General features: G+C 40.9%; 1 protein-coding gene across 3 annotated transcripts in view; it reads right to left on the bottom strand.

The window, feature by feature from the left end:
* ATRNL1 (attractin like 1) overlaps nt 1-23,123 on the bottom strand; it is a 647,203-nt gene that overhangs the window by 6,400 nt on the left and 617,680 nt on the right. The window contains exon 29 of one of the 3 annotated variants that reach the window (XM_075534998.1): nt 2,799-2,821. The exons of the other annotated variants lie outside the window; for them this stretch is intronic. Within the exon in view, the coding sequence (XP_075391113.1) occupies nt 2,814-2,821 (8 nt within the window). The 3' untranslated portion in view covers nt 2,799-2,813. Of the gene's footprint in view, nt 1-2,798; nt 2,822-23,123 lie in introns of those variants that run through there. 3 annotated transcript variants of the gene reach the window in all.

Here is a 23,123-nt window from a genome sequence, read left to right as displayed (position 1 = left end):
AGCCAATCAAGAAAGAGAGCCTTCCCTTAGAGACAGCCCCCTCTTTCTACCCCTGCCCCCCCAACCCCGCCACGGAATTTGAACTTCTAATTTTTAAATGGCAAGAAAATAAATCTCTCTTGGTTAAAATCTCTTGGTTAAAATAAATCTCTCTTGGTGGTATTGCTCAAGGCAGATACCTATAAACATTTCAAATGAACTGTCTTTTCAGATTCTGCGGAGACCTCGCCTTTCTTCAGCTTCCATCGCTGTGTCCCCCGTGGACTTTCACAGGGGCCCGCTTGCCCTAGGCCTTCCCTTCTTGATGGGCCACAGGATGTTCCGCCCACATTGAAGGGTAGGTTCTTCACTGAATCACACGGCGTGCGGTCCATGAGTTATTCTTCTTTATACAAGTTGTCATATAATCAAGAGTAGCACCATGAGCATCATAATTGCCTTTGTGTATACTTCAAGGGTCAAGTTGTTAAGGGGAAATTTTGTGTCATTATTTGGCTTTTCTTCTTATCTTACGATTTGGAGAACTTTTAAAACATACCACACGAGGAACAAAAGAAAAATAACTCTGACCCTTTTCAACCTACCAGAGACCTTGGACACACAGTGAGCAAAGGAGACAAGATCCTGAACTTTCTGAATTGTACGTTGGGGTGGGAGGCGAGGGTTGTGCCAGGAGAGGGGGAGAGTCACTAAAAAAACTAATTTTCATTGCCCTCCAGCATATTTTTTACAGGATCCAATTTTCCAAATTGATGAAAAGTCAAGTCAAACCCAAACTCCCCCACAAAAGAACCATCAATTGAGTCTCATAATCACCCTCTAGGAGAGACCAGAACTGCCCCCTTTGGGTTTCTGAGGCTGTGAATCTTCAGTGAAGCAGAAAGCCTCATCATTCTCACAAGGAGCAATTGGTAGATTCAAACTGCTGAACTTGCTGCACGATGACACCAAGGCTCCTCTCAAGCCAGTAGCTCTTTAGAAAGACAGTCACCATCCCACCCCTATGTATATACATATATGAAAACAAACATGTACACACCAACAGTAAAGAGGTAAAAGATAGCCTGAAATGTAATCTGGATTAAAAAAAAACGAACAAACAAAACCCTCAATAAAATACAAGCACCCAGAAATGAGAAACCCCTCCACTGCCCTTTGAAGCAATGGCCTTTTAATGGCGGTGTCCCTGGGAACTTCTTCCGGGTGAAGGTTGATGACCATGGGTTCCCATCACCCAAGGAGGAAGTGCTTCCTTCCGGCAGAAGCGAGGCTGTGGCCCACGTGGCATGCTGGGAGAGTCTCATTAAAGTCAGATCACTCGAGAAGATAATTTTTCAGCATGTCACACCCATCATCGGAAGAAATCTACTTATTGTGTTCTCGAGGCCCGGCGTCGTTCCTTGTTATCAAAGCAATACCATTAACTGCGGGAACAAGTCATGATTTCAGACGGGCGGTCTAAAGGGACCTCATTTACCATGTCAAGATGGTGTACTGCAGCAAACATGCCGGCAGACTCAATAGAAATACGGAGGCTACAATAAACTGTACCTTTTTGCACGTTCAGTTCTTAAAGATCAGACAAGCTGGCATTTAGCTTATTTAGACGTGCACTAGACACCCAGGTGAAAGAACGGGCGTCTTCTGTCTTGACTCCCATTTCCCATGGCCTCTTGGTGTTTGCAAATGGTGTCTGTTGATGACACACGTGTGGAGGAAATGGATTCCCGCGGAATTTCCTTCACACCACGTTTCAGTCACCCCTGGTGGGGATGTCAAGGGCTACCACAGATATCAGACCTTTCCCCGTACCCTTAGAAAACTTCAATCTTTTCTTCCGAAAATGGAAGAACTTTGTTCCTCCTGAAACATTTGTAAACAAGCCTGCAAGAGAAAGCAATGGAAGCTAACAGCGAAGTGTTTTAATAGTGAGCCTCCATTTTCAAACCACTTAATTTTCAACAAAACCACCGACCAAGGGGAAACATCAGGAATTTTGTTATCTTTAGTAAAACACTCATTTTCCCTAATGGAAGTGAAACGGTCTGAGTACATTCCAGCAATAACCATCTCAACATAAAGTGACTGGTGTGGGTGTGTGCGTGTTTTTGTTGTTTTGTTGATTGTGGGAATTAAAAAAAACAATTATGCAGAACAATTAATGAGTAGTCAGAAAATACTGCACATGAAATGAAACTGCCCCCCCCAAAGAAAACTCCCACTTACATCCAAACAGAGCCCTTCTATTTGAACAGACATCATTCATTTCAAAGTGCTCTCCTCCTAAGTCAGCGTCAATGCAAGCATCACCATATATTTTAATTTTCCAGGGGTGGGGGAGGGGAAGCTTCATTAGGCACGAAAGGTTAATTGCAGGTTTAAGGGGAGTTCAGGGAACAGGGCAGGGTCTGTGGGGAATTGCACAGTTGGCTTCTGGAAGGCTGACCGAGAGCTATAAACTGTTTGCCCTGCTGAAGTGTTTTACAACCTCATTTACTATCTGTCTTCTTTTACGGCTTGTATTTGTAGTTCTTCTAAACCTTTAATGGCTACAGTTTTATTTCACTGTAATCAGATTTAAATGGAAATACCGTGCTGGGATGTTTAAATGTTTTCCCTCTGATTGTATAGAACTACAGACTACTGATCAGAGCCTTGGCTATCCTTCACGTGATTAAGAAAGTGACTTTGGGAAACTTTGATGTTCCAGAGGCTTCAGCTATTGAGCAAAATCAATTTAGCATTCCATGTGGCCACGGTGCCAATACCCAACTCAGGAGGGATGCATCCTTAGAAACTATGCGCTTCCATTTTCATTTATCTGTTGGAAGACCAGAAAGTGAAGTCATTATTAGGCAAAATTCCAAAGGTTACATTGTCGAGCAAAAATGGAAATATTTCAAGGACTGAAGACACTGGGATGACAAATGGACTCGTCAGATCTGCCTGAGAGTATAAAGTCATGTTGTCTCTCAGCGACTAAACACCAAGGGCAGCCACGCTGCCAGCGTTTAAACACAAATAATCATTGTATTCTGGTTATGAAATTGTGTCTGGCCTATTAGAAGAGACGGTACAAGTTATTTAAAAGGAAATCCTCATTGCCCATTACACTCTCCTGGTCACTGCTGAGCCTCCCTCTCAATTAGAGATGAATTGCTCTCATGGGTTGAAATATGTCAAGTTAGTCAAGAATATCTCTCCCTTAAATCATTGTTTAATGCCAATCATGGTTTCTAGCAGGTTCGACCTCTTCAAGATCCCATCAGTTCTAACTTTCAGTCCTCAACCACACTCACTGCCCTTGAGTCAATGCCACCTCCTAGCGACCCTACAGTACAAACAATGGACAGCTGCTGTCCCTGTGGGTTCCTGAAACTTACTCTTCATGGAGTAGAAAGCCTTGTCTTTCTCCCGAGGAATGGCTGGTGGTTCTGAACTACCTGACATTGCAGTTAGCAGCCCAGAGCATCATCACTATGTCAAAAAGTCTCAGACAGACTAGAAATTCTACTTCTTAAGAGTCACCAACATGTCTAACAAGCAACCTTGCACCAGCCTTTCCATGCTGATAAGCAATTGGGAACTCAGAGGAGAACTTCCTTTGCCTAAATCAAGTGGGGAAACATTTCTGATTATTTTTCTCCTCCAATTTTTTTAAAAAAAAGATTGATACCTGATTCCTTCTTTTAAGCCCCAATCATCCTTAATTTAAGTGCTACTTCTCTTTGAACAAATCGAGCTGTGATAGTATTGAAATAATGACACTGTTTCATCTTCCATCAGACAGATGTGCTGTAATTGAGCATCCTAGTGTTAAACACCATTGATTCTTTTAGAATTAAATGAGGTTAGAATGAAAAGTATTTTGTGAACTGTAAAATATAACATAAACGGAGGTATTAATTTCAATAATAAAACAGTAAATTTCTATTCAAGAAGCAATCAAAATGAAAATGTCTAGAACATGCCAAATTCCTAAGATACACAAAAAATAAAAACAAAACAACAATGCCACCACCAATCAAACAAAGATTTGAAGATCAAGTTACTTTGTTCAATAATTGTTTCTGAAGTGTCTTTTATACATTGACCGAGTGATTGTGAGGATTACCTAAGTGAAAATCTGTCATGGGTTTGAAGAAGTGTCTAGCAAAACAGAAACCAGTTAGAAATCAAAGTAGTTCAGATTATCTTGGTAAGTAAAAACGATCATCACAAGATAGACACATCTCCTAGAGCAAGCAGATAAAACAATACGTGACCATTTATGAAGCTTACTGTATGCTAGGCTACTAGATGAAAATCAGGGTGAGCCTCGGTGGTGTAGTGCTTATGCATTGGCCTGTACTTTGAAACTACCAGCTCACTTTTCGGGAGCAAGAGGAGGCTATTTACTCCCATAAACAGTTACAGTTAGAATAGAGCTGTCACATAGAGTTCTCTTTATTTTTATAAAAAGTTTTATGGACATACTGGGAGAAAGACACAGCTTTCTACTCCAGTAAAGACTTACAGTCTCAGAAACCCACAGGGACAGTTCTACTCTGTTCTACAGGGTCACTATGAGTTAGAATTGATCCAATGACAGCGAGGTTGATTTTTTTAATTGATGTATAATTCACCCACCATACATATCATTGGTTTAAATATATTAAAATATTTGTGTAATTAACATCACAATCAATTTTGGAACATTTTCTTCATTCTTCTGCATATTTTTTATTAGCTTTCCATTCCCCATCACAGTCCCCTACCATATCCCTGAGGAACTATCCATCTAAGCTGTCTCTATGGATAAAACTATCCTGGATTTCATATCAAGAAAATTATCCCACAAAAATGCAACAAAATAAAACACAGAGAAACCTCCATCCAAAAGAAAGTGGAAGCTACCAGAAACCAGAACAAATGAAAAATGAGGCAAAAGGGAACACATGATGGATAATATGTGGGATTATAAGCTAACTATATGTGCAGTAAATCTTAACTCAATCCGTAGGGTTTTCAATAGCAGATTTTGGGGAGTTGATCACCAGGATATTCTTCTTTAGATGGCCTTGAACCTACAACTTTTCAATCAGCAGACAAATAGGTTAGTCATTTGCACCACTCATATACTTTCCAATATAGGAATAAAAACAACCCACTGCTCTCTAGCTGATTCCAATCCCTAGGGACTGTCTGGATTCAGTAGAACTCCTCTTCCAGGGTTTGGAGGCTGTAAATCTTCAGGAGAGCTGATAGCCCCATCTTTTCTCCAAGGAGTGGCTGGTGGTTTAGAACTTCCAACCTTTCATGGAGCTCTCCAACACTTGACCTACTCACTGTTCATCCAGGGCTCCTTCCCTAATACAGGAGGGGAAAGGAAATCCTGGGTAGACAGCGATGAGCCCATCCTAATAGAAAGAACAGAATTAGAAGAGGAGGCTGTGAAGAGGGCTGCTATGGCGTGAGGCACCCCATGAGAAGAAAGGACCGAGGCTGTCCACTGACTCTGGAAGACAAGTCGTTAGTGGCTACTTATCATCTGTGGGCCTTGTTTCCCTTTGTAGCATATAACTCACAAATCCCATGGCTACAGAGGACCAGCTGAGTTTGTGGTTTCCAGGCTTCTCTTGATTTGAAATTCAGAATGTCTTCTGAGATTTCTCTTGGAAGGAAGTTGGATAACGTGTCCGCTGAGGACACTGCCTATAGCTGCTGACTTCTGCTCTCACGTATGTAGCGTGATCAGCTATAAGCTTCCCTGAGCAGGTGGGAGTGATCTGGTTGAAGGGCTAGGTATTTGTATTTGATCTTGCTAGGGGACAGACACACTTCTAGCAGGGGGAAATCACATTGGCCACACTGGTAATGTTCAGCATGACTTGTCTTTATGATTGGGTGTGACTTCTATAGTGTCAAGGACACTTACCATGTCATCAGTCAAGAAACTGGTCCTGAGGCTCACATCTGAGCAACCAAGAGCTGGGGGCTGCTGCAGAGCTGGCTGCACTGTAATCCCTGGCGTGGGCATCTCTGTACAACGTGACTATGTTTTTTGAAATTTAGTTTTGTCCTTGTTCGTGGCATGATACAGTTTTGTCTTTGTGACTCTGCCTGACCCTTAAACGTTGTCGCTGTCGACCAGGTACGAGCCAGTTGATTTTTGATATATGGGCACTCTATGTAACAAAGCAGAACTGCCTCATAGTGTATTCTAGGCTGGTGGGCTGGTAACCACTGCTAACCACAAGGTTAGCAGTTCAAAACCACCAGATGCTCTGTGAGAGAAGGAACTCCCATAAAGAGTTACAGCCTCAAAAACCCACAGGGGCAGTTTCTGCCCTGTCCTAGAGGGTCGCTTGGAGTCAGAATCAACTTGATGAATATGAGTTTTGAGTAATATTTGCAGACATAGATGGCTATGTCCGTCTCTGCCGGGTGGGTTCACACTGCCAACCTCTTGGTTAACGGCACAGGGTTTAACCAAGGTGTCACCAGCGCTCCTCAGCTTGAAAGTGGGGACTTTTATCTCTGTTCACTTTTATAGTCCACTGCTCAGTCTAAGGTACGTGGTCAATAAGCATCAGCTGCAGGGCAATGAGGGATCGTGGTGCGGAGTTGTGTCCCTATGAGGAAGTGAGGTCTGATTAGAAATCTCTGTTTTGTTTTCACGCTGAAGGTAGCTGGAAAGGTGAGCTGGTCGTTTACGTTTCTCAAGGAAACACCTTCCTGCTTAGTTTCAAGGAAAGCGCAGGGCGGGGGGTGAGGGAACACCAGAGTGCCAGCATCACGGCTGTCATTCATCTATGACCCAAGAAGGGGACCCAGAGGAGCTCAGCCTGAATGGTGACACTCAAAGGTGTTAGCACCCCTTCCAAAGGGCGGGCGTGCTGACCCCAGAGAGCGAGAGCTGCCCTGGTGAGCATGGAATGTAGTAAGATGGTTCACACTGCCTCTCAGAAAGGCTTGCACATCTGGGGCTCTGTGTCCAACACGAATGAAAAAGGGGCACCAATGCCCAGGACTGCTTGGCATCAAAGCACCAAATGAGTCAATTCTCCCACATCAATAGTTTTGGAGAGGTTTTCAGTATTTTAAGCCAACTTTGCAAGTTCTACTGCCAGCGTTCCCTCTCATCACCCCAGTTCCCTAAGGGACGAGAAGGAACTAGTTCCCCAAGAGGTGAGTGTGGGGAATCAGCTCTGTTTTGATTTCTCTTTGCATACCTGTGCAAAGTTAGAACCAGGCCAAATTATTGTTCTTAAAAAACAAAACAAAAACACTTTACCCAGAAATCTGATGATATTTCCAACTCTAGGAGAGGCAGTGCTGGTGGTACTCAGTAGCCTTGCTTTTCTATGACATTTTTACCATAAGGCATGGGGCAGATATGAAGCTGTATCTCTGAGTATTAGCACTTTGAGTATTGGACGACAAGATACACATTAAAAGATTGAATTTTGGTCTTTTTCATGGTGACATTTCTACTCACCTAATCTTATAGCAGTTAATGCTTTTCTAAAAAAAATTCAACATCAAAAGAAATTTTTAAATAATACAACTATTTCTGAAAAGCAAAACTATTATTTTAACTAATTCCCATGATAAAATGAATCTTCCTCAGCTGCATAAAACTCTGAGATCCTGGCCAAAAAAGGGGAGAAAAGAACCTTGGTGGAATTATGAAAATCCTCACTTTTAGCCATGTAGATAAAATGGAAAAGAAAAATGCTACACCGAATCATGATTTTCCATTAGTATTATTATAAATTGCTTAGACCTTGCCAAAAGTCGTTACAGATAACTTTATGGCCAAAGGCATTTTTACAGAAAAAGCTGTGTCTGTAGCCAAATTGATCCTTGATAAATCTCCTTTGTTGAAGGAAAAAGGCAGCGGAGTTGGGCAGGGTATTTCTCACAAAAAAGCTTCAAAACCAGCCCTCTGATGTCTGCTAAGTGATCCAGGGCTCCGGTTAGTACACATTCTTTCCAGTAATACAAAACAGGGACTTTTTGGAAGTAGTTTGTGTAAATGACCTCTGTTAATCTCACAGAGGCTGGTGTAAAAGAGACGACCGTTCTCTGAAGCCATTTGGAGAATCTGACGGAACACATCCCATAAATGCTGACCCTTTTCAGTGGGGGGGAAAGTGTCATTTGGGCCCGCTCTGCCTTTGGGAGCAATCGAAGTGGGCTCTGAGTGATTCTCAATTGACAAGTGTCACAGAGTGTCAGCACTAGTGGGGACCTTTCAAACTCCGCGGGGACGTAAATCATAGGGGGAAGGCACTTCAGAGTGATCTGGAACTTTCTGATGTTATATCCTGGGGGGTAAACATGGCCCTGCATCCACTGCGAGGCATCTCCAGACACAAAAGAATTCTCGGGCACTACTTCCACAGACCCTGCCTACCTTTTCCTGAGAGACCCTTCAATTTCCTGAGAGACCCTTCAAGGATACTTGTAGAAGGGACACCTTGGGAACAGCAGGAGGTCCCTTATCTGGGTGGCGATTTTTTTTTATTTAAAAAATGGGCAGAATTAGAAATCCTATTAGCACATGTCATTGCAGAGTCCCCAATGCTCGAGAGAGACTCCAAACATGATTTGTGGCGAGTGATGGAAGACTGTGTCCTGTTTATGAGACACACTCACTTTGGATGTTATCTATCTACTTTCAGTAAGTGCCTGTGTTGGCAGGAAGATGGAAAAAAAACCCCAAACACTTGCTTTCGGGTCGATAAAGGAAATCACTTATGATCACTGATTGATAAGAACAGGATCTGGAAGCAGGGGCTCCGGCCTGCCTTCTGTGAAGGTTTTCCTTTGAGTCCTCGCTAAGGTCTGGGAAAGGGACCGGCGCACCACGCGGTGGCCGCTGACTTTCAGCGAACTGTTGACAAGTTGGCATAATTAGAGGAAACCTTTTCTTTCTTGCTTTTAGTAAGGAAGACAAGGATGCTTTGTAGGCATCAAATTTCAGCCACTGGAATAAACAGCAAAAGTATGGCGCTACAAAATTCAAAAGAGTCTCTCTGGATATTTATCTTTAAAAGTGTGTGTATGTGTGCACCTTTCATAGCTAGCGTCATGTTTCATTTTGTATTCTTTCAATCCACACGTTCATTTGACTTGCTCTAAACAAAGTAAAAGTGAATCTCACAAGAACAAATTATAATTGGCTTATTCCACATTGCCTAGTACCCTGAATCTTTTTCTTTATTTTTTGGTAATTTTATTTTTTAAGCATTTTAATAAGTGGGGACCAGGATAAGAATCAGCATGAAAGCAAGCCCCGGTGCATAACTGCATGTCTTTATTTCATTTTCTGGATTTGAAACCAGCCAACCAGTTTGTCTTTATTTCTTTGGTCAAGCACTAATGGAAAGAAAGGGTTAGAAAAGTAAAAAATATGGCTTCTGTGCCAGTGAGCCACCATGCTCAAGCAGCGGTTCTCAACCGGGGGGTTGTGAACTCTTTGGGAGCAGAACGACCCTTTCACAGGCGTTGCCTGATTCATAACAGTAACAGAACGACAATGATGAAGTAACAATGAACATAATTTTATGGTAGGGGGTCACCACAGCATGAGGAACTGCATTAAAGGGCTGCGGCATTGGGGAGGTTGAGAACCCCTGGGCTAAAGGCTCCCTGTTGGATCTGAATAACTGGAATAATCTAGTAGGATGAAAAGTGCACAAAAATTATCGCGTTCTTGCGGCTCCTTCTGCTTATGCTTAGATGCCTACCATCCATCAGCATTACTCTCGCTTGAAGATTAGGAATACTTTTTGAAAGAGCTATAATCAAGTTAATTGTATGTTTCTTATTATCTTCATAATAAAAAAATGTTAGGTGAGCTGCCTGAGGCAAAATATGGACATCTTTGTATAGAACTACTTGTATGACCAGAACTGACTCAGGTACATATTTCAGTTAAACCAACTATATGCAAACCTTCATTCTGATTTAAATATCAACAGGTGATTTAATTGTCTGTGGACAAATTGTCTGGTTGTTTGAACTGTTTGGACCGGGATCTAGTTATCCAGGGTCCATCATGGAATGCCCAGGCCATACTTTGAACGAAGTTCTGGATCCACTCCCAGCCCCACCAAAGAAGTGTTGCACTCCAATTCTGAGCATGACCTTCCCTTAGATGCGTCATTAAACATGGAAGAAGAAAGTCATAGACGGGGGGAATTCTAATGAGTTGCTAGAATGGCTGTGGGATTTTTTTAATGGAAAAGTTCTATTTAGAAGGAGAAAATGAGACATGCAAGTCACATATAAAATTAAACGTTAAGGATAATGGGCATTAAAATGTGAACTGGACAGAGCTGATCATATCCATGGAGAACTTGATGAGTAGCAGATCGAGTGCTCACAGATGAGAGACTCGGGTTGTCAGGCACTCGGAATACACCTGCAGAAGAGCTGCCTCCTCAAGGCAGAGTCTACCGTATTGATCTGGGGGGTGAAGAAGAGCCGTGGGGACCCTCACTTACTTAGAGGGAATGGCTCAAAAGGAGAAGAAATAGCTGCAAACATCCGACAATCATCAGAAGGTGGAAGGAGCAAAGTATGGATCGAGGGAAATCGAAAGTCTTCAAACATGCAATGGAACATCTGAGGATAGAGCTCCTAGCTAAAATGGGCAGGGCTTGATGGTGTGGAAAGGCCAGTCAAACGGTTCACGATGCTGAGGATGCCAAATCCGACAGTAACAGTGTTGTGTTCATTGTCAGCAAGAGTGCTCTGAGTGGAAGAATAATGTTTGTGCCCTTCTAAGGAAGACTAGTTACTACAACGATTGCTCAAATGTGTGCACCAGCCAACAAAGCAAATGAAGACTGGACATAATGCACAGCTATAACCATTCCAAAGAGATGGCCCGGCAGAAAATGAAGACATTATTGATCAATATTAATAAGGTCAAGCGAAAGCAAAAACTTGCTGAAGATCATTTAAAAATGGTTGCAGCTGTCTATCAATAGGGGGATTCCATCCATTCAAGCTGGGTACCGAAGAGGCCATGGCAGGAGGAGCATCAGGGCTGATGTCAGATGGGTCTTAGATGAAAGTAGAGTATATCCGAAAGGTTTGGGAATCATTGACCATGAAAAGACATTATTAGACTGTGTGGGTCATAATAAATATGAATACAATTGTGAAGAATGGGAATTCCTGGGCACTTACTTGTGCTCATGTGGCATCTGTACACAGATCAAAAGGTAGCCATTCAAAGAGAACAATGCAATACTGCATGGTTTAAAGCCAAGAGAGCTGTGGGTCAAGGTTATATCCGTTCTTCATATTCATTCAATCTGAGAAGCTGAAATATAGGGAGAAGCAGGCAGCATCAGAATTAGAGGAAAGCTCATCAATAGCCTGTGATGGGAGATGACACACTCTTGCTTGCTGAATGCTAACAAGACATGAAGTACTTACTGCTGAAGACAAAATTTTCAGTATTGATTGCAGCACAATGTAAAAAAATCTCAAACAAATTCACTGCCATCGATTCAATATTCACTTATCCCGACCCTACAAGACAGGGTCAAATTGCCCCTATGGGTTTCTGAGATTGTCACTCTTTACTGGAGTATAAAGCCTCTTCTTTCTTCCATGGAGCGATTGGTAGTTTAGAACTGCTTACTTTGCAGTTAGCAGCCCAATGTATAATCATTAGGCTGCCCATAAAATCCTCACAAGTGGGCAAGTAGACAACTTCACAATAAAGGGAGAAAAGATTGAAGTTGACAAAGGTTTCAATGGACTTGGATCCACAGTCCATGCTCATGAAATCTGCAGTCAGTGAATCAAAATCATGGTGCATTGGGCACATCTGCAGCAGAAGATCCGTGCCAAGTGCTAAAAAGCAAAGACATCACGGTGAGGACCACATTGCATCTCCCCCCAAGGCCCCCGAAGTGTCAGTCGTGTCTCATAAGCACGTGGAAGCAGGGCAATGGATAAGAAAGGCTGAAGAGAAGAATGGACACATTTGAATTATGGTCAGAAATGACACATTTGAATTATGGTGGTGGCAAAGAATCTCGGAAGGACCATGCCAAAAGAACAAAGAAATCTGACTTGGAGGAAGGAGAGCCAATGAGGCCCTTTAGAAGCAAGAGGGGCAAGACTTTTACACACATGCTTTGGACACGTTATCGTAAGATGGCAGTCCTTTGAAAAGGACATTAGGCTTCGTAAAGTAGAGGGTCAGCAAAACAAAAGAAGATCCTCAATGAGATGGATTGACACAGAGGCTGAAACACCCACTCAAGCAGAACCACCATTGTGAAAGTGACACAGACCCAGGAAGTATTTGTTCTGTTCTACATAATGCTGCAGTCTCCACGGAGGCACCGAATAACCACAAATAGTCAATTTGGAAGAGCCATCTAATTCTTCTCCTCTCAGGGTTTTGGATACTGATGTTCACATGCTCCATTTGTCTACTGAATGAATTGTTTCTGTAAGTCTTAGATCTCCTCTTCTCTAGACAAGGAAAGACCAGCAGTCGCAGCTTCCAAGGCAGTTTGTGGGCTTTAAAGACCCCAGTTGATACTCACCAAAGTAGGAGGTAGACTTCATGGACTATGTTATGACATTGAACCTTCCTGCCCCCCAAGACTGTGGCTCTGAGTCCACAGACCCAACAACTCATTCCCCAAGGTGCTTGGTTATGCCCAAGAAGTTACTGTAACTTAGCTTGCTATGTGCACCACCACATTCATGAAGATCGTTGAGCAAATTTTAATAAGTATGAGCAACTATTCTGTCATACATGTACACGCATACATATATTGATTCAAATATAAGCAAATACATACCTACACCTGCTCAGCCAGTGTGTCTCTCCACACATTTAGTCAGAGATCATCATGGTGGCGTACATACAGTGTTTACCTCGTTGTATTTAACTTGCACACTTCGTGTGTCCTCCTTTATGTCTATCATTCTTTGCTAAATTTTCTCTTATTGTATACCACCCTCCCCTTTACCCAAGGTCTTGAAAGTCACTTGAATGCGTCTTTATTTGAAAGTTCTGTGACTATACTCTTCTGTCTTTTCACTTCAGAGAAAATGACCAGTGCTTCAGTATGCAATAAATTAAGCCACATTCTATGCAAAGATTTTAGGAACGATACAGTCAACTTCCAAAGGTGCTACTTCTACAGGTTATCTACTCTTTCTCAAACACTGACATTGAATTCATATTTGAAAACTAAGGTGATCTGGTGAGAGAATACAGACATTCAAAAATATATACAAAACCAATTTGTCCAGCATTCCACTTGTGACATATTAATGCACGTTTTGCTCTAGGATTATTCAAAATTCACTTTGAGATAAAAGTTCAAATTAATTAACCCCTAATGTAGACTCATCATTGCTGATATTTTGAAGGAAGATGCTAAGGTTGCCAAGGTAAGAACTAAAATGTGCATGAAAAAATATTTCACATGCTCATCAGCAAAACATGTAGTGCTCATTCAGAAGTTCATTTTCTCTTAACAAAAAGCTGGACATGGACCATAGCTAAAGGCAGGATCAGCTAATTGGACCCTCTGACTCACTCCACCTAACGTTGTCTGCACACTTGGCATTTCTCTTAGGTACAGGAGCCTGCAAGATTTTGGACACATTTCAATTTTAATTTCATGGTTTTATTGATTTTTAGGGCTTTTTAGTATGACATAAAAATAAGAGAGAATGTGTCAGAAGATTTATGCTTTCGATTTCTCATTCTCCATTGAAATCAGCCTTAGAATTAAGTGGGCCCTAACTCAGTCTACTATTTTTTTGAATTTAGTCAATGTTGCAAAATTTAATCACAGAGTCAAGTGTAGTTATTATCCAAAACTTCGCAAATCCCAGTAAGGAATGAGCATAATTAACCTTTGCAGATAGAATTTCTGCTCTTTAAAAGTCTGAGCATAAATGAATGCCAGTAGTTTAAGGAGCCCTGGTGGCGCTGTGAGTTAGGCATTGAGCTGCTCACTGCAAGATCGGCAGTTCAAGCTTACTGGCCACTCTGTGGGAGAAAGACGAGGCTGTCTTCTCCCGTGAAGAGTTACAGTCCCAGAACTCTAGGGACTGCTCTCTGCTCTTCCGTAGGGACACAGTAGGTGGGAATTAACTTGATGGCAGTGGGTAGTGGGTGAAAGTTTATGTTTATGGCTAAGTAGTCAATATTAAAAAGTTGAAACCATGGTGACATGAGTGAAAACCAAGTACAAACATAAAAGCTGAAGGAATACTCATTTTTAAATCTTCTCATGGTCTTCAGGAGCATATTCTACAAAGTGGAGTTTGCAGACAATTATGCCAACACAGAAGGATGTTCGTGGTTTGTGGAATATTTTTTCTCCTTACAGTCTTCTTGAAATGACTAGTAATAATCTTAAAACTATGGGAGAACCACTGGGCATGTCTCTACAGTCTTAAAATATTATCCTAATTCAGAAGCTTACCTGCACACACACACACACACACACACACACACACACACACACACAGTAGCCAATTAAGTCTTACAAACCAGTACATTATAAAATATTCTGTTAAGTCCATGCAGCTACTCTTGCGATTATCAATATAAAGGAAAACAGAATATTCCCCTAATTGAAAAAAATGAAAACTATTTTACTTCTGGTTTTGATCAGAATATTTTAAAAGAACAAAGATAAGACAGTGATCACCCAGGACTAAATCTGGTTCCCTTGGTTTCAGATAATTAACTAATCAACAGACAATTCTCCTTCCTGTGGACACAAAGAACCAGACATTTATTAAGGATCTTTTCAGGCTTTTCATACAAGGTAATTAATACAGGCTTCGCTACTATAGAAAATTACATTTTAATGACTTTCTGTTCAAGTTACATGAATTTTATGTAAGGAAAAGCTTATAAAGTCTACGATTTTCTTTCCACCCAAGTTATTAAAATTTGTGTTTGAATATAGTTCCTTTCATTAGCATCAAATCAGTTAGCTTTAATTTATGAAAGAGCGCTGCTAAGTTTTACCACAATAGTTTGCACAGCTTTAATTTGCATTCATGAAAAAAAACACAATAAATTAATTTGCTACTTGGAAAGAATTTGACAAATGCATTAATCATGAAGAAACTGAATTCCATTTTCTTTAGTCTTTCTCACCAAGATAGATGTAAGATAAGAGACTACTGATTTAACATTCTTTAAGCAAAATGAGACGTGATGATAATAATGGGGATATTCACAGAAGTCGAGAGTTTGAAGGCTAGAAAGAACTCCAGGCATTTCTAGGTTTAGCAAAGAGGAAAAAGGCAATTCACTTCTTTGGAACAATCCAGTGTCGCTGAGTAGTGAAAGAGGAATGATTTTCATTTTCTCCACTGGAAACCACCAGCAACGTTAGAATTAGTCAAGTGCTGACTAATTTGGCTTTTAAATTACGTTGGTTCATCTTGAGCCAGGCTAGTTCCTGTCCCTAAGGTTTTGAGAGTATATTTGGAGCTCACAGCTACTGCTGAATCATAACACGAATCGCTTATTGCAGAATTTAGATGTTTAAAAACAGCACGAAAGCAGCACTTAGACCATTCCCAGCACCCAAGACTGTGTACTGATTCTTTTGACAAGTCAATGAAATATTGTCAAATCCATTTACAAGTTTGTATCTCTGTGAAAAGGTTTGGATAAGAAACATTTAACAGCAACATATTGTAATGCAAATATTTCTCTCACTCTGTTACTTGTCTTTGTACTACCCCCACCCCTTCCCCAGCATCAAATGTAGGCGTTTATAAGCAGGGGGGTTTACACAGCTTCTCTATGGGTCTGTGTCAATGGCCTCCCCATCGTAGGACCCAGCAAGGTTCTCCAATACACTGAAAGCATGAAATTCACCATCATGGAGTCAAGTCTGAGTCAAGTCTGACTCATAGCGATGCCGTAGGGCAGGGTAAACCTGTCCCTCTGAGTTTCTGAGACTAACTCTTTACAGGAGTAGAAAGGCTCACCTTTCTCCTGCAGAGCAGCTGGTGGTTTCGAGCTGCTGACCTTGAGGTGAGCAGCCCATTGTGTGACCCACTACGTCACCAGGGCTCTTCTGATCATTTTTTTAAAAGATACTTTTTCCATTTGGGTGAAATGTACACATCCAGAGACACACCATTTCAACTATGTCTACATGTACAATTCAGTGACAGTGACTGCATTCTTTACATTGTGTATTATTCAACTTCAAATCATGCAGAATTAAGTTTGGTGTTGTTAAGATGTACAATAAATTATAGAAAGCAGCAGTATTCATGGCATTCTTAGTAAATGTTCAAATGTGAGAACCACTTTTTGAATGAAACAGATTTTAATATTCATATTAAAACACGTGTATTACATGTATATACCTGTATATTAATATCTGGGCTACATGAAGGCATTGTCCTATTAATTTCAATCATGAGAATCACTGCATAGAAGCACCCAAGACCTAAGGTAAAGACAGCTAAAATATAATGGAGGTATTTCCATGCCTACAGAATGATCTTAATAAAATTAAAACCTGTTTTGATTCACACTTTTTATGGGAGTTCTGTAAAGGATTCATATTCTCCCTTTAACAAGTCTTAGAAAAAGCACTATATCTTACGGAAAAGATGAGAATAATGCAGGTGCTACACTTACGTTGCATTTATGTATCTTGTATTTAAAATGTCTCTGTTCTTTTAAACTAATGGAGTCTTTGTTTTTGTAGAAATCAGTTTAATTTCTTCTCTTAACCTAGTGACTGTTTTGACTATAAGTGATCTTTTTCTATGAAAGAGCTTGTCATATTTATTTTTTCTTATGTTTTCTAATTTTAAAAATCTTCTAAGTCTACATAATATCAACATTAAAAAGTGAGTTTTGATGAGGTATATTTTGCTAGAGATGATATTTTTAATGACTCCTGAGATAAAAAGCTACACGGTCATTTATTTCTATATGTAAAGGTATGGTGTTATTTTTATTTTTAAGCATACCTGGTCTTGATGGGCTATTTATCTTCCAGAAAACCTAGCTGTGCCCATGAGGAACCTGTACATAAATCAAGAGGCAATCCTTCAAACCGGACACGAGGATACTGAGTATTTTAAAATCAAGAAAGATGTGTGTCGGGTTTATATCCTTTCATCATATTTAATCAGTCGGTATTCTGAGAAAATAATCAGAGAAGCTGGACTATATGAAGAAAGATGTATCATCAGGATTGGAGGAAGGCACATTAAAAACCTATAATATGCAAATAACACAACTATGTTTGCCAAAAATGAGCAAGACTTGAAGCACTTGCTAATGAAGATCAAGGACTGCCTGCAGACTTTAGTAAGGGTTACACCACAATTTAAAGAAAACGAACATCCTTACAATTAGATCAATAGACAACATCATGATGAATTAAGACACATTTGAAGTTGTCCAAAGATTCATGTGAATCCACAGTCAACATCGTGAAAGCAGGGGGCAAGAACTCAAACAACGTACTGCACTGGGCTAATCTTTAGCAAGAGATCTCTTGGAAGTGTTAAAGGAGAAAGCTGTCGCTTGGACATTAAAATACACCTGACCAGTCCCTGGGAATTTCAATCACTTCATATCTATGGGTAAGCTAAACAAACAAGCAGGAGCACTATTTGATGCCGTTGAGTTACGTGAATGATGCATGATATTGAAAACATCATGTCTACCCAGTATGAGGGCTCATAGATTTGTCCCAATTTTGCCATCGATGAACCTGTTAACTTCGGGTCTTACAGTTCGTTCTTTGATCCACCTTGAGTTTAATTTCCTGTATGGGGTAAGCGATGGTCTTGTTCCATTCTTCTGCAGACGGATATCCAGTTCTGCTGTTGCACCCGGTTCCCAAGTCAAACAGGACCACACTAAACTGGTCAAATGAGAAGCTGTATTTGGAGCCGGTGACCAGGAGCAAGCTGTCACACAAGGTCTCTCTGTCCTGAGCAGTCTCTCTGTCCTAAGCGCTACTCCAACCTTGACTGGGTGGGGTGACTTTCCGTGTCCCCTCACAACTGTGCACGCTGACTAGGGGGATGAACCAATAGGGAACTTCCCACTGGCAATCGTTATGGGCATGGGCAGCAGCCTGCCAAGATTTCCAATCTGGTGGTTGTGGGCAGGAAAACGAATAAGGAAGTAGCAAGCTTAAGCAATGGAGAAATAAAAAAGCGAGAGTCAGCAAGTTAGTAAATGAGCCTTAGGGTACGTCATTTCTAGCACTACTTATTAAAAAGGGCATCCCTTGCCCATTTAATGCTTATTGACCTTGAGTGGAAACCAGTTGTCTCTATCAGGTGCTTTTATTTCTGAGTGTTCTGTCCTGCTCCATTGGTCTGTGTATCTATCCTTATACCAGCACCAGGCTGTTTTGACAACTGTGGCTGCGTACTAGGTTTTTAGGTCAGCTAGTGCATGATCACCTACTGTGTTCTTCTTTTTGAGGCGTTCTTTGCTTATCCTGGACTTCTTCCCTCTTTGCCATTTCTTTAAAAAAATGATGTTGCAATTTGGATCTGTATTGCACTGAATTTATAGATTGCTTTACGTAGTATTGACATTGCCCACAATATTGAGTCTTCCTATACACACACAGGGGATAGTCTTCCATTTGTGTAGGAGGGAATAGTATCCATGCCTAAATTGTTCCATTCTGGTTTGCAGAAGGCTATGGATGACAGTGGAAGCCCAAGATACATTTGTGAGACCTACACAGGGAATAAGCCTCTGGCAATTTCCCTCTATCCATAACAGAGGGAGGGGAAGAAACTAGCTACCAAACAGAGTGCATTGGAGAGATGACTATAGGAGATCAAAATGATAAAACTGATGTGAACAGTTAAAACCACACTGAGCCTAATCTGGTTTTCAACATTTGTGTGTGTGTGTGTGGTTTTTGTTTTAATTTCCGATATTGGTTTATCTCAGATGTATTTTGTCATTGGGGTGACCCTCTTAAATTTTTGCTATGTTTTCCTGTTTTCAGCACATGAAACCCAGGATTGATGAATTTATAGAGACAGAAAATAGAATAAGGGTTCCTGGAGGTAACATGGGGGAGGGGAGGTAAAGGGGAGCTGATATCAAGGAGTTCAAGAAAGAAGAGAATGTTTTGAAACTGATTGTTGTAGCAATTGTACAATACTGCTTGATGTGATTAGACAGTGGGATAATATGATATTTAGCTCTCAATAAAATAGCTTTGGAAAAAGAAAGGAAGGAAGGGAGGGAGGAAGGAAGAAAGGAAGGAAGGAAGGAAGAGAGGAAGAAAGAAAGAAAGAGAATTCCATTAACTACCAGAAAACAAAATAAAACAAAAGTCTGTCTTGACATCAAAGAACTAAACATCACATCAGTGGGTGCCCACCTTCCTGATATGATCACTGAAGACAAACATGTGCATAAGCAAATGTGGTGAAGAAAGCTAATGGTACCCGGCTATCAAATATATAGCATCTGGGGTCTTAAAGGCTTGAAGATAAACAAGCAGCCATCTAGCTGAGAAGCATCAAAGCCCAAATAGAAGAAGCACACCAGCCTGTCTGATCACAAGGTACAGAAGGGACCAGTTATCAGACATCAAAGAATGAAAATTCATATCAGTGGGTGCCCACCTTCCTGATATGATCAATGAAGACAAACGTGTGCATAAGCAAATGTGGTGAAGAAAGCTAATGGTGCCCGGCTATCAAAAGGTACAGCGTCTGGCATCTCTTAAAGGCTCAAAGATAAACAAGTGGCCATCTAGTTCAGAAGCAATAAAGCCCAAATGGAAGAAACACACCAGCCTGTGTGACCACGAGCTATCGAAGGGATCAGGTATCAAGCATCAAGGAACAAAAAAATCATATCATTGTAAATGTGAGTGAGTGCAGAGTGGAGACTCAAAGCCCACTGGTAGCCAACCAGACACCCCCTTACTGAAGGGTTGTGGGGAGGAGATGAGTCAGTCAGGGTGCAGGGTAGCAACAATGAAACATATAACTTTCCTCTAGTTCTTAAATGATTCCTCCCCACCCACTATCCTGATCCCAATTCTACCTTACAAATCTGGCTAGCCCAGAGGATGTACATAGGTACAGAGAGCAACGGGAAACACAGGGAATCCAGGACAGATGACTCCTTCAGGACCAGTGGTGAGAGTGGCGATGCCTGGAGGGTGGAGAGAATGTGGGGTAGAAAGGGGGAACTGATTACAAGAATCTACGTATAGCCTCCTCCCTGGGGGATGGACAGCAGAGAAGAAGGCTAGGGGAGACGTCGGACAGTGTAACATATGACAAAATAATAGTTATGAATGATGAAGGGTTCCTGAGGTAGGGGGGAGTGGGGAGAGAGGGGCAAAATGAACAGCAGATATTAAGGGCTCAAGTAGAAGGCAAATGTTCTGAGAATGATGATGGCAACAAATGCACATATGTTCTTGACACGATGGATGTATATATGGATTGTGATAAGAATTGTATGAGCCTCCAATAAAATGATTTTTTTAAATTAAAAAGTCTGTCTTGAAATGCACACATTCAGGATGCACTTTGGAAGTCAGGATGGTGAGATTTGGTCTCCTATACTTTGGATGTGCTATTAGCAGAGACCAGTCCCCAGAGAAGGACATCATGTAGAGGGTCAGTGAAAAAGTGGAAGATCCTCCACAAGAGAGACTGACACAATGGGTTCAAACAAAATAAAAATTGTGGAAATGGTCCAGGCCAGGATATTGTTTCGTTCTTTCGTATATAGGATTGTTATGAGTTGGAATGGACTGGACAGACCCACATCAATGGGAAAAATTAAGGATAGTGGATGTTAGCTAAATCACATACAGCACTCTTTATTCCATTTTTTCCCCCACCAAAACACTGGAATCCAGTCAACAAATTACACCAACTCATTTATAGACCACCTTCTTTTCCATCATTTCACAGTGAGGACAATTGTGAAAAAAAATTATCACTCAACTATTTTGCAACTAACAGCAGTCGTGAACACAACTATGCAAGGTAAGAGCATCTTGGTGCTGGCTAAGATCGTGTGTCAGCTTGGCCAGGCTGTGCTTCTCAGTGGGTTTGCAGTTATGTAATGACATCATTGTGCAGTTATGTGAAGATGTAGTTCGGCAGTTAAGCAATATGTAGTCATCCTCCAATTTGGAATCTGATGTCAACCTCCATTTTCACATAACATTGCTTTTCACATAATGACTTGGTCTTTGGGAACTAACCATGTCGCGTCCATCAGTGAAGAATACATGTGTATATAGTGTTTTCCTAAAAGGTTAAAATAGCAATACCAGCTGTCATTGATTCTATTCTACCTCATGGTGATCTTCCCATGGTGTGGCACCGCAAAAGTGTTCTCCATAGAGATTTGGAAAATGGATTAGTAAGCTTTTCTATTGGGGTGCCTCTGGGTGGACCAGATGTCAACCTTTTGTTTAGAAGCTGGTGTTTAACCATTTGCACTCCCTAAAGATGCCTCTAAAAGACAAGGATTAAGGTAACAATATCTTCTCAGACAATCTCAAATCGTCTGTTTGCAGACCTTTTTCACTTGAGGAATTCTTAGTGCTGGAGATTTTTGGTCAGCATGTGGGTCTGGGTTCAGAGACGCTTCCAACTCAGCCTAGTGCCTTCCCTGCCTACACTGCTGGCAGAAAGTCTGAAGAGCCGCCCCAATCACTAACCTTGGGAACTACTCTGGGTGAGTCAATAATCACTGAGCAGGGAAGCAGTTTCACTCATTAGGCATAGGCTTGCAGTCGAATCTAAGTTATTCATGAGCACTTGGTTAATTCATTTTATTTTACCACATTTGGAAACATGGAGTTATAAAAAATGTGATGTTATTTGGGATAACTGCATTTATCGGGATTTACCAATATTTTACATTGACACAACTTTTAAAGAAATCGACTACTGTACGAAGTCGAGTTAATGGGAGCTATATACTTTTTTCGGGTGTTGGCATACTTCTATGGCAACGGTGACCTGGTGTTCTCAATGCCTCCGCCATCTCCTTCACAATCAAAGTGATGAGAGAGAACGGCTACATTAAGAAGGTAAAACCCTTCCCCACTGCCATTTGATTCCCACTCACGGCGTCCCAAAGTAGAACTGCTCCTTAGGGTTTCCCAGAAGGGAGATATTTCTGGGAGCAGGCAGCCTCATCTTTCTCTTGTGGAGTGCGTGAGGTCCAAGCCGCTGGCCTTTCCATTAGCTGTACACCGCTTAACCCCCAGAGCCACCAGACCTCCTTAAGAAGGTAAAGGAAGAATTTGTTATCAAATTTGAATAACGTAAATATGAAACCATGGAAGTAGAAGGAGTATAGGGATATAGATCCTTTACATTCAAGGTTAGAACTGTCGCCTCTTTCTTCAGCCTTAATAATAATAAAAAATGTTTCTAATTTCAGCAGCTTTCTCTTTGATTTTTTAATGTGTCTTAACTCATATAAATTCTTGAGACAAAATAAATAAATAAAAATCTATAGCTATAATCTCTACCTAACAGACTACCTGTAATTATTATTTTTTTCTTTCTTTTGTCATTAATGCTTCCTCTGCCCTTTTTTAAATCACCTACTGAGTTCCTAGCTTCCTTAGCATAAAAAAGGCAGTATGATGGCTGATATCTGACGTTTTTGATTAAATAATGGCATTATCTAAACCACCTGCGAATCTTCAGGGACCTCCTTTTGTGAAACTACAAAACCGTCTACTAAATTTTCTCTAATGCTTTCTTATTCTGTGAGCAACTGGCGCTGCCACATTGCTATTCAGTACCGAAGAACTCAGGAAATTTCAGATGGTTTCAATAACCGTTTCTGTGATTGTGCTATTGAGAACTTTTCATATCGGTTCACAGAAAATGTATATTTAAACATCTTTCACATATGCATCAGTTATAGAAAGAAGTATTGGTATTTTGAGACTTTTAGTACCTTCATTTTTCCTCTTAAAATTGTTTTGTGTGTATGTCTGGGGAATTTTAGTACCAACATCTACTGGATATTGCATTTCTAGAGGATATCTCTCTCATTTTTTTTATTAATGTTCCCACCCTACAGTTATGAAAGTGATTTTTTT

Source organism: Tenrec ecaudatus, chromosome 16, assembly GCF_050624435.1.
Source record: "Tenrec ecaudatus isolate mTenEca1 chromosome 16, mTenEca1.hap1, whole genome shotgun sequence".
In the NCBI taxonomy this organism is placed as follows: Eukaryota; Metazoa; Chordata; class Mammalia; order Afrosoricida; family Tenrecidae; genus Tenrec; species Tenrec ecaudatus.
The sequence above is the reverse complement of the archived record's forward strand: the minus strand, read 5'-3'. Positions and strand labels throughout refer to the sequence as shown.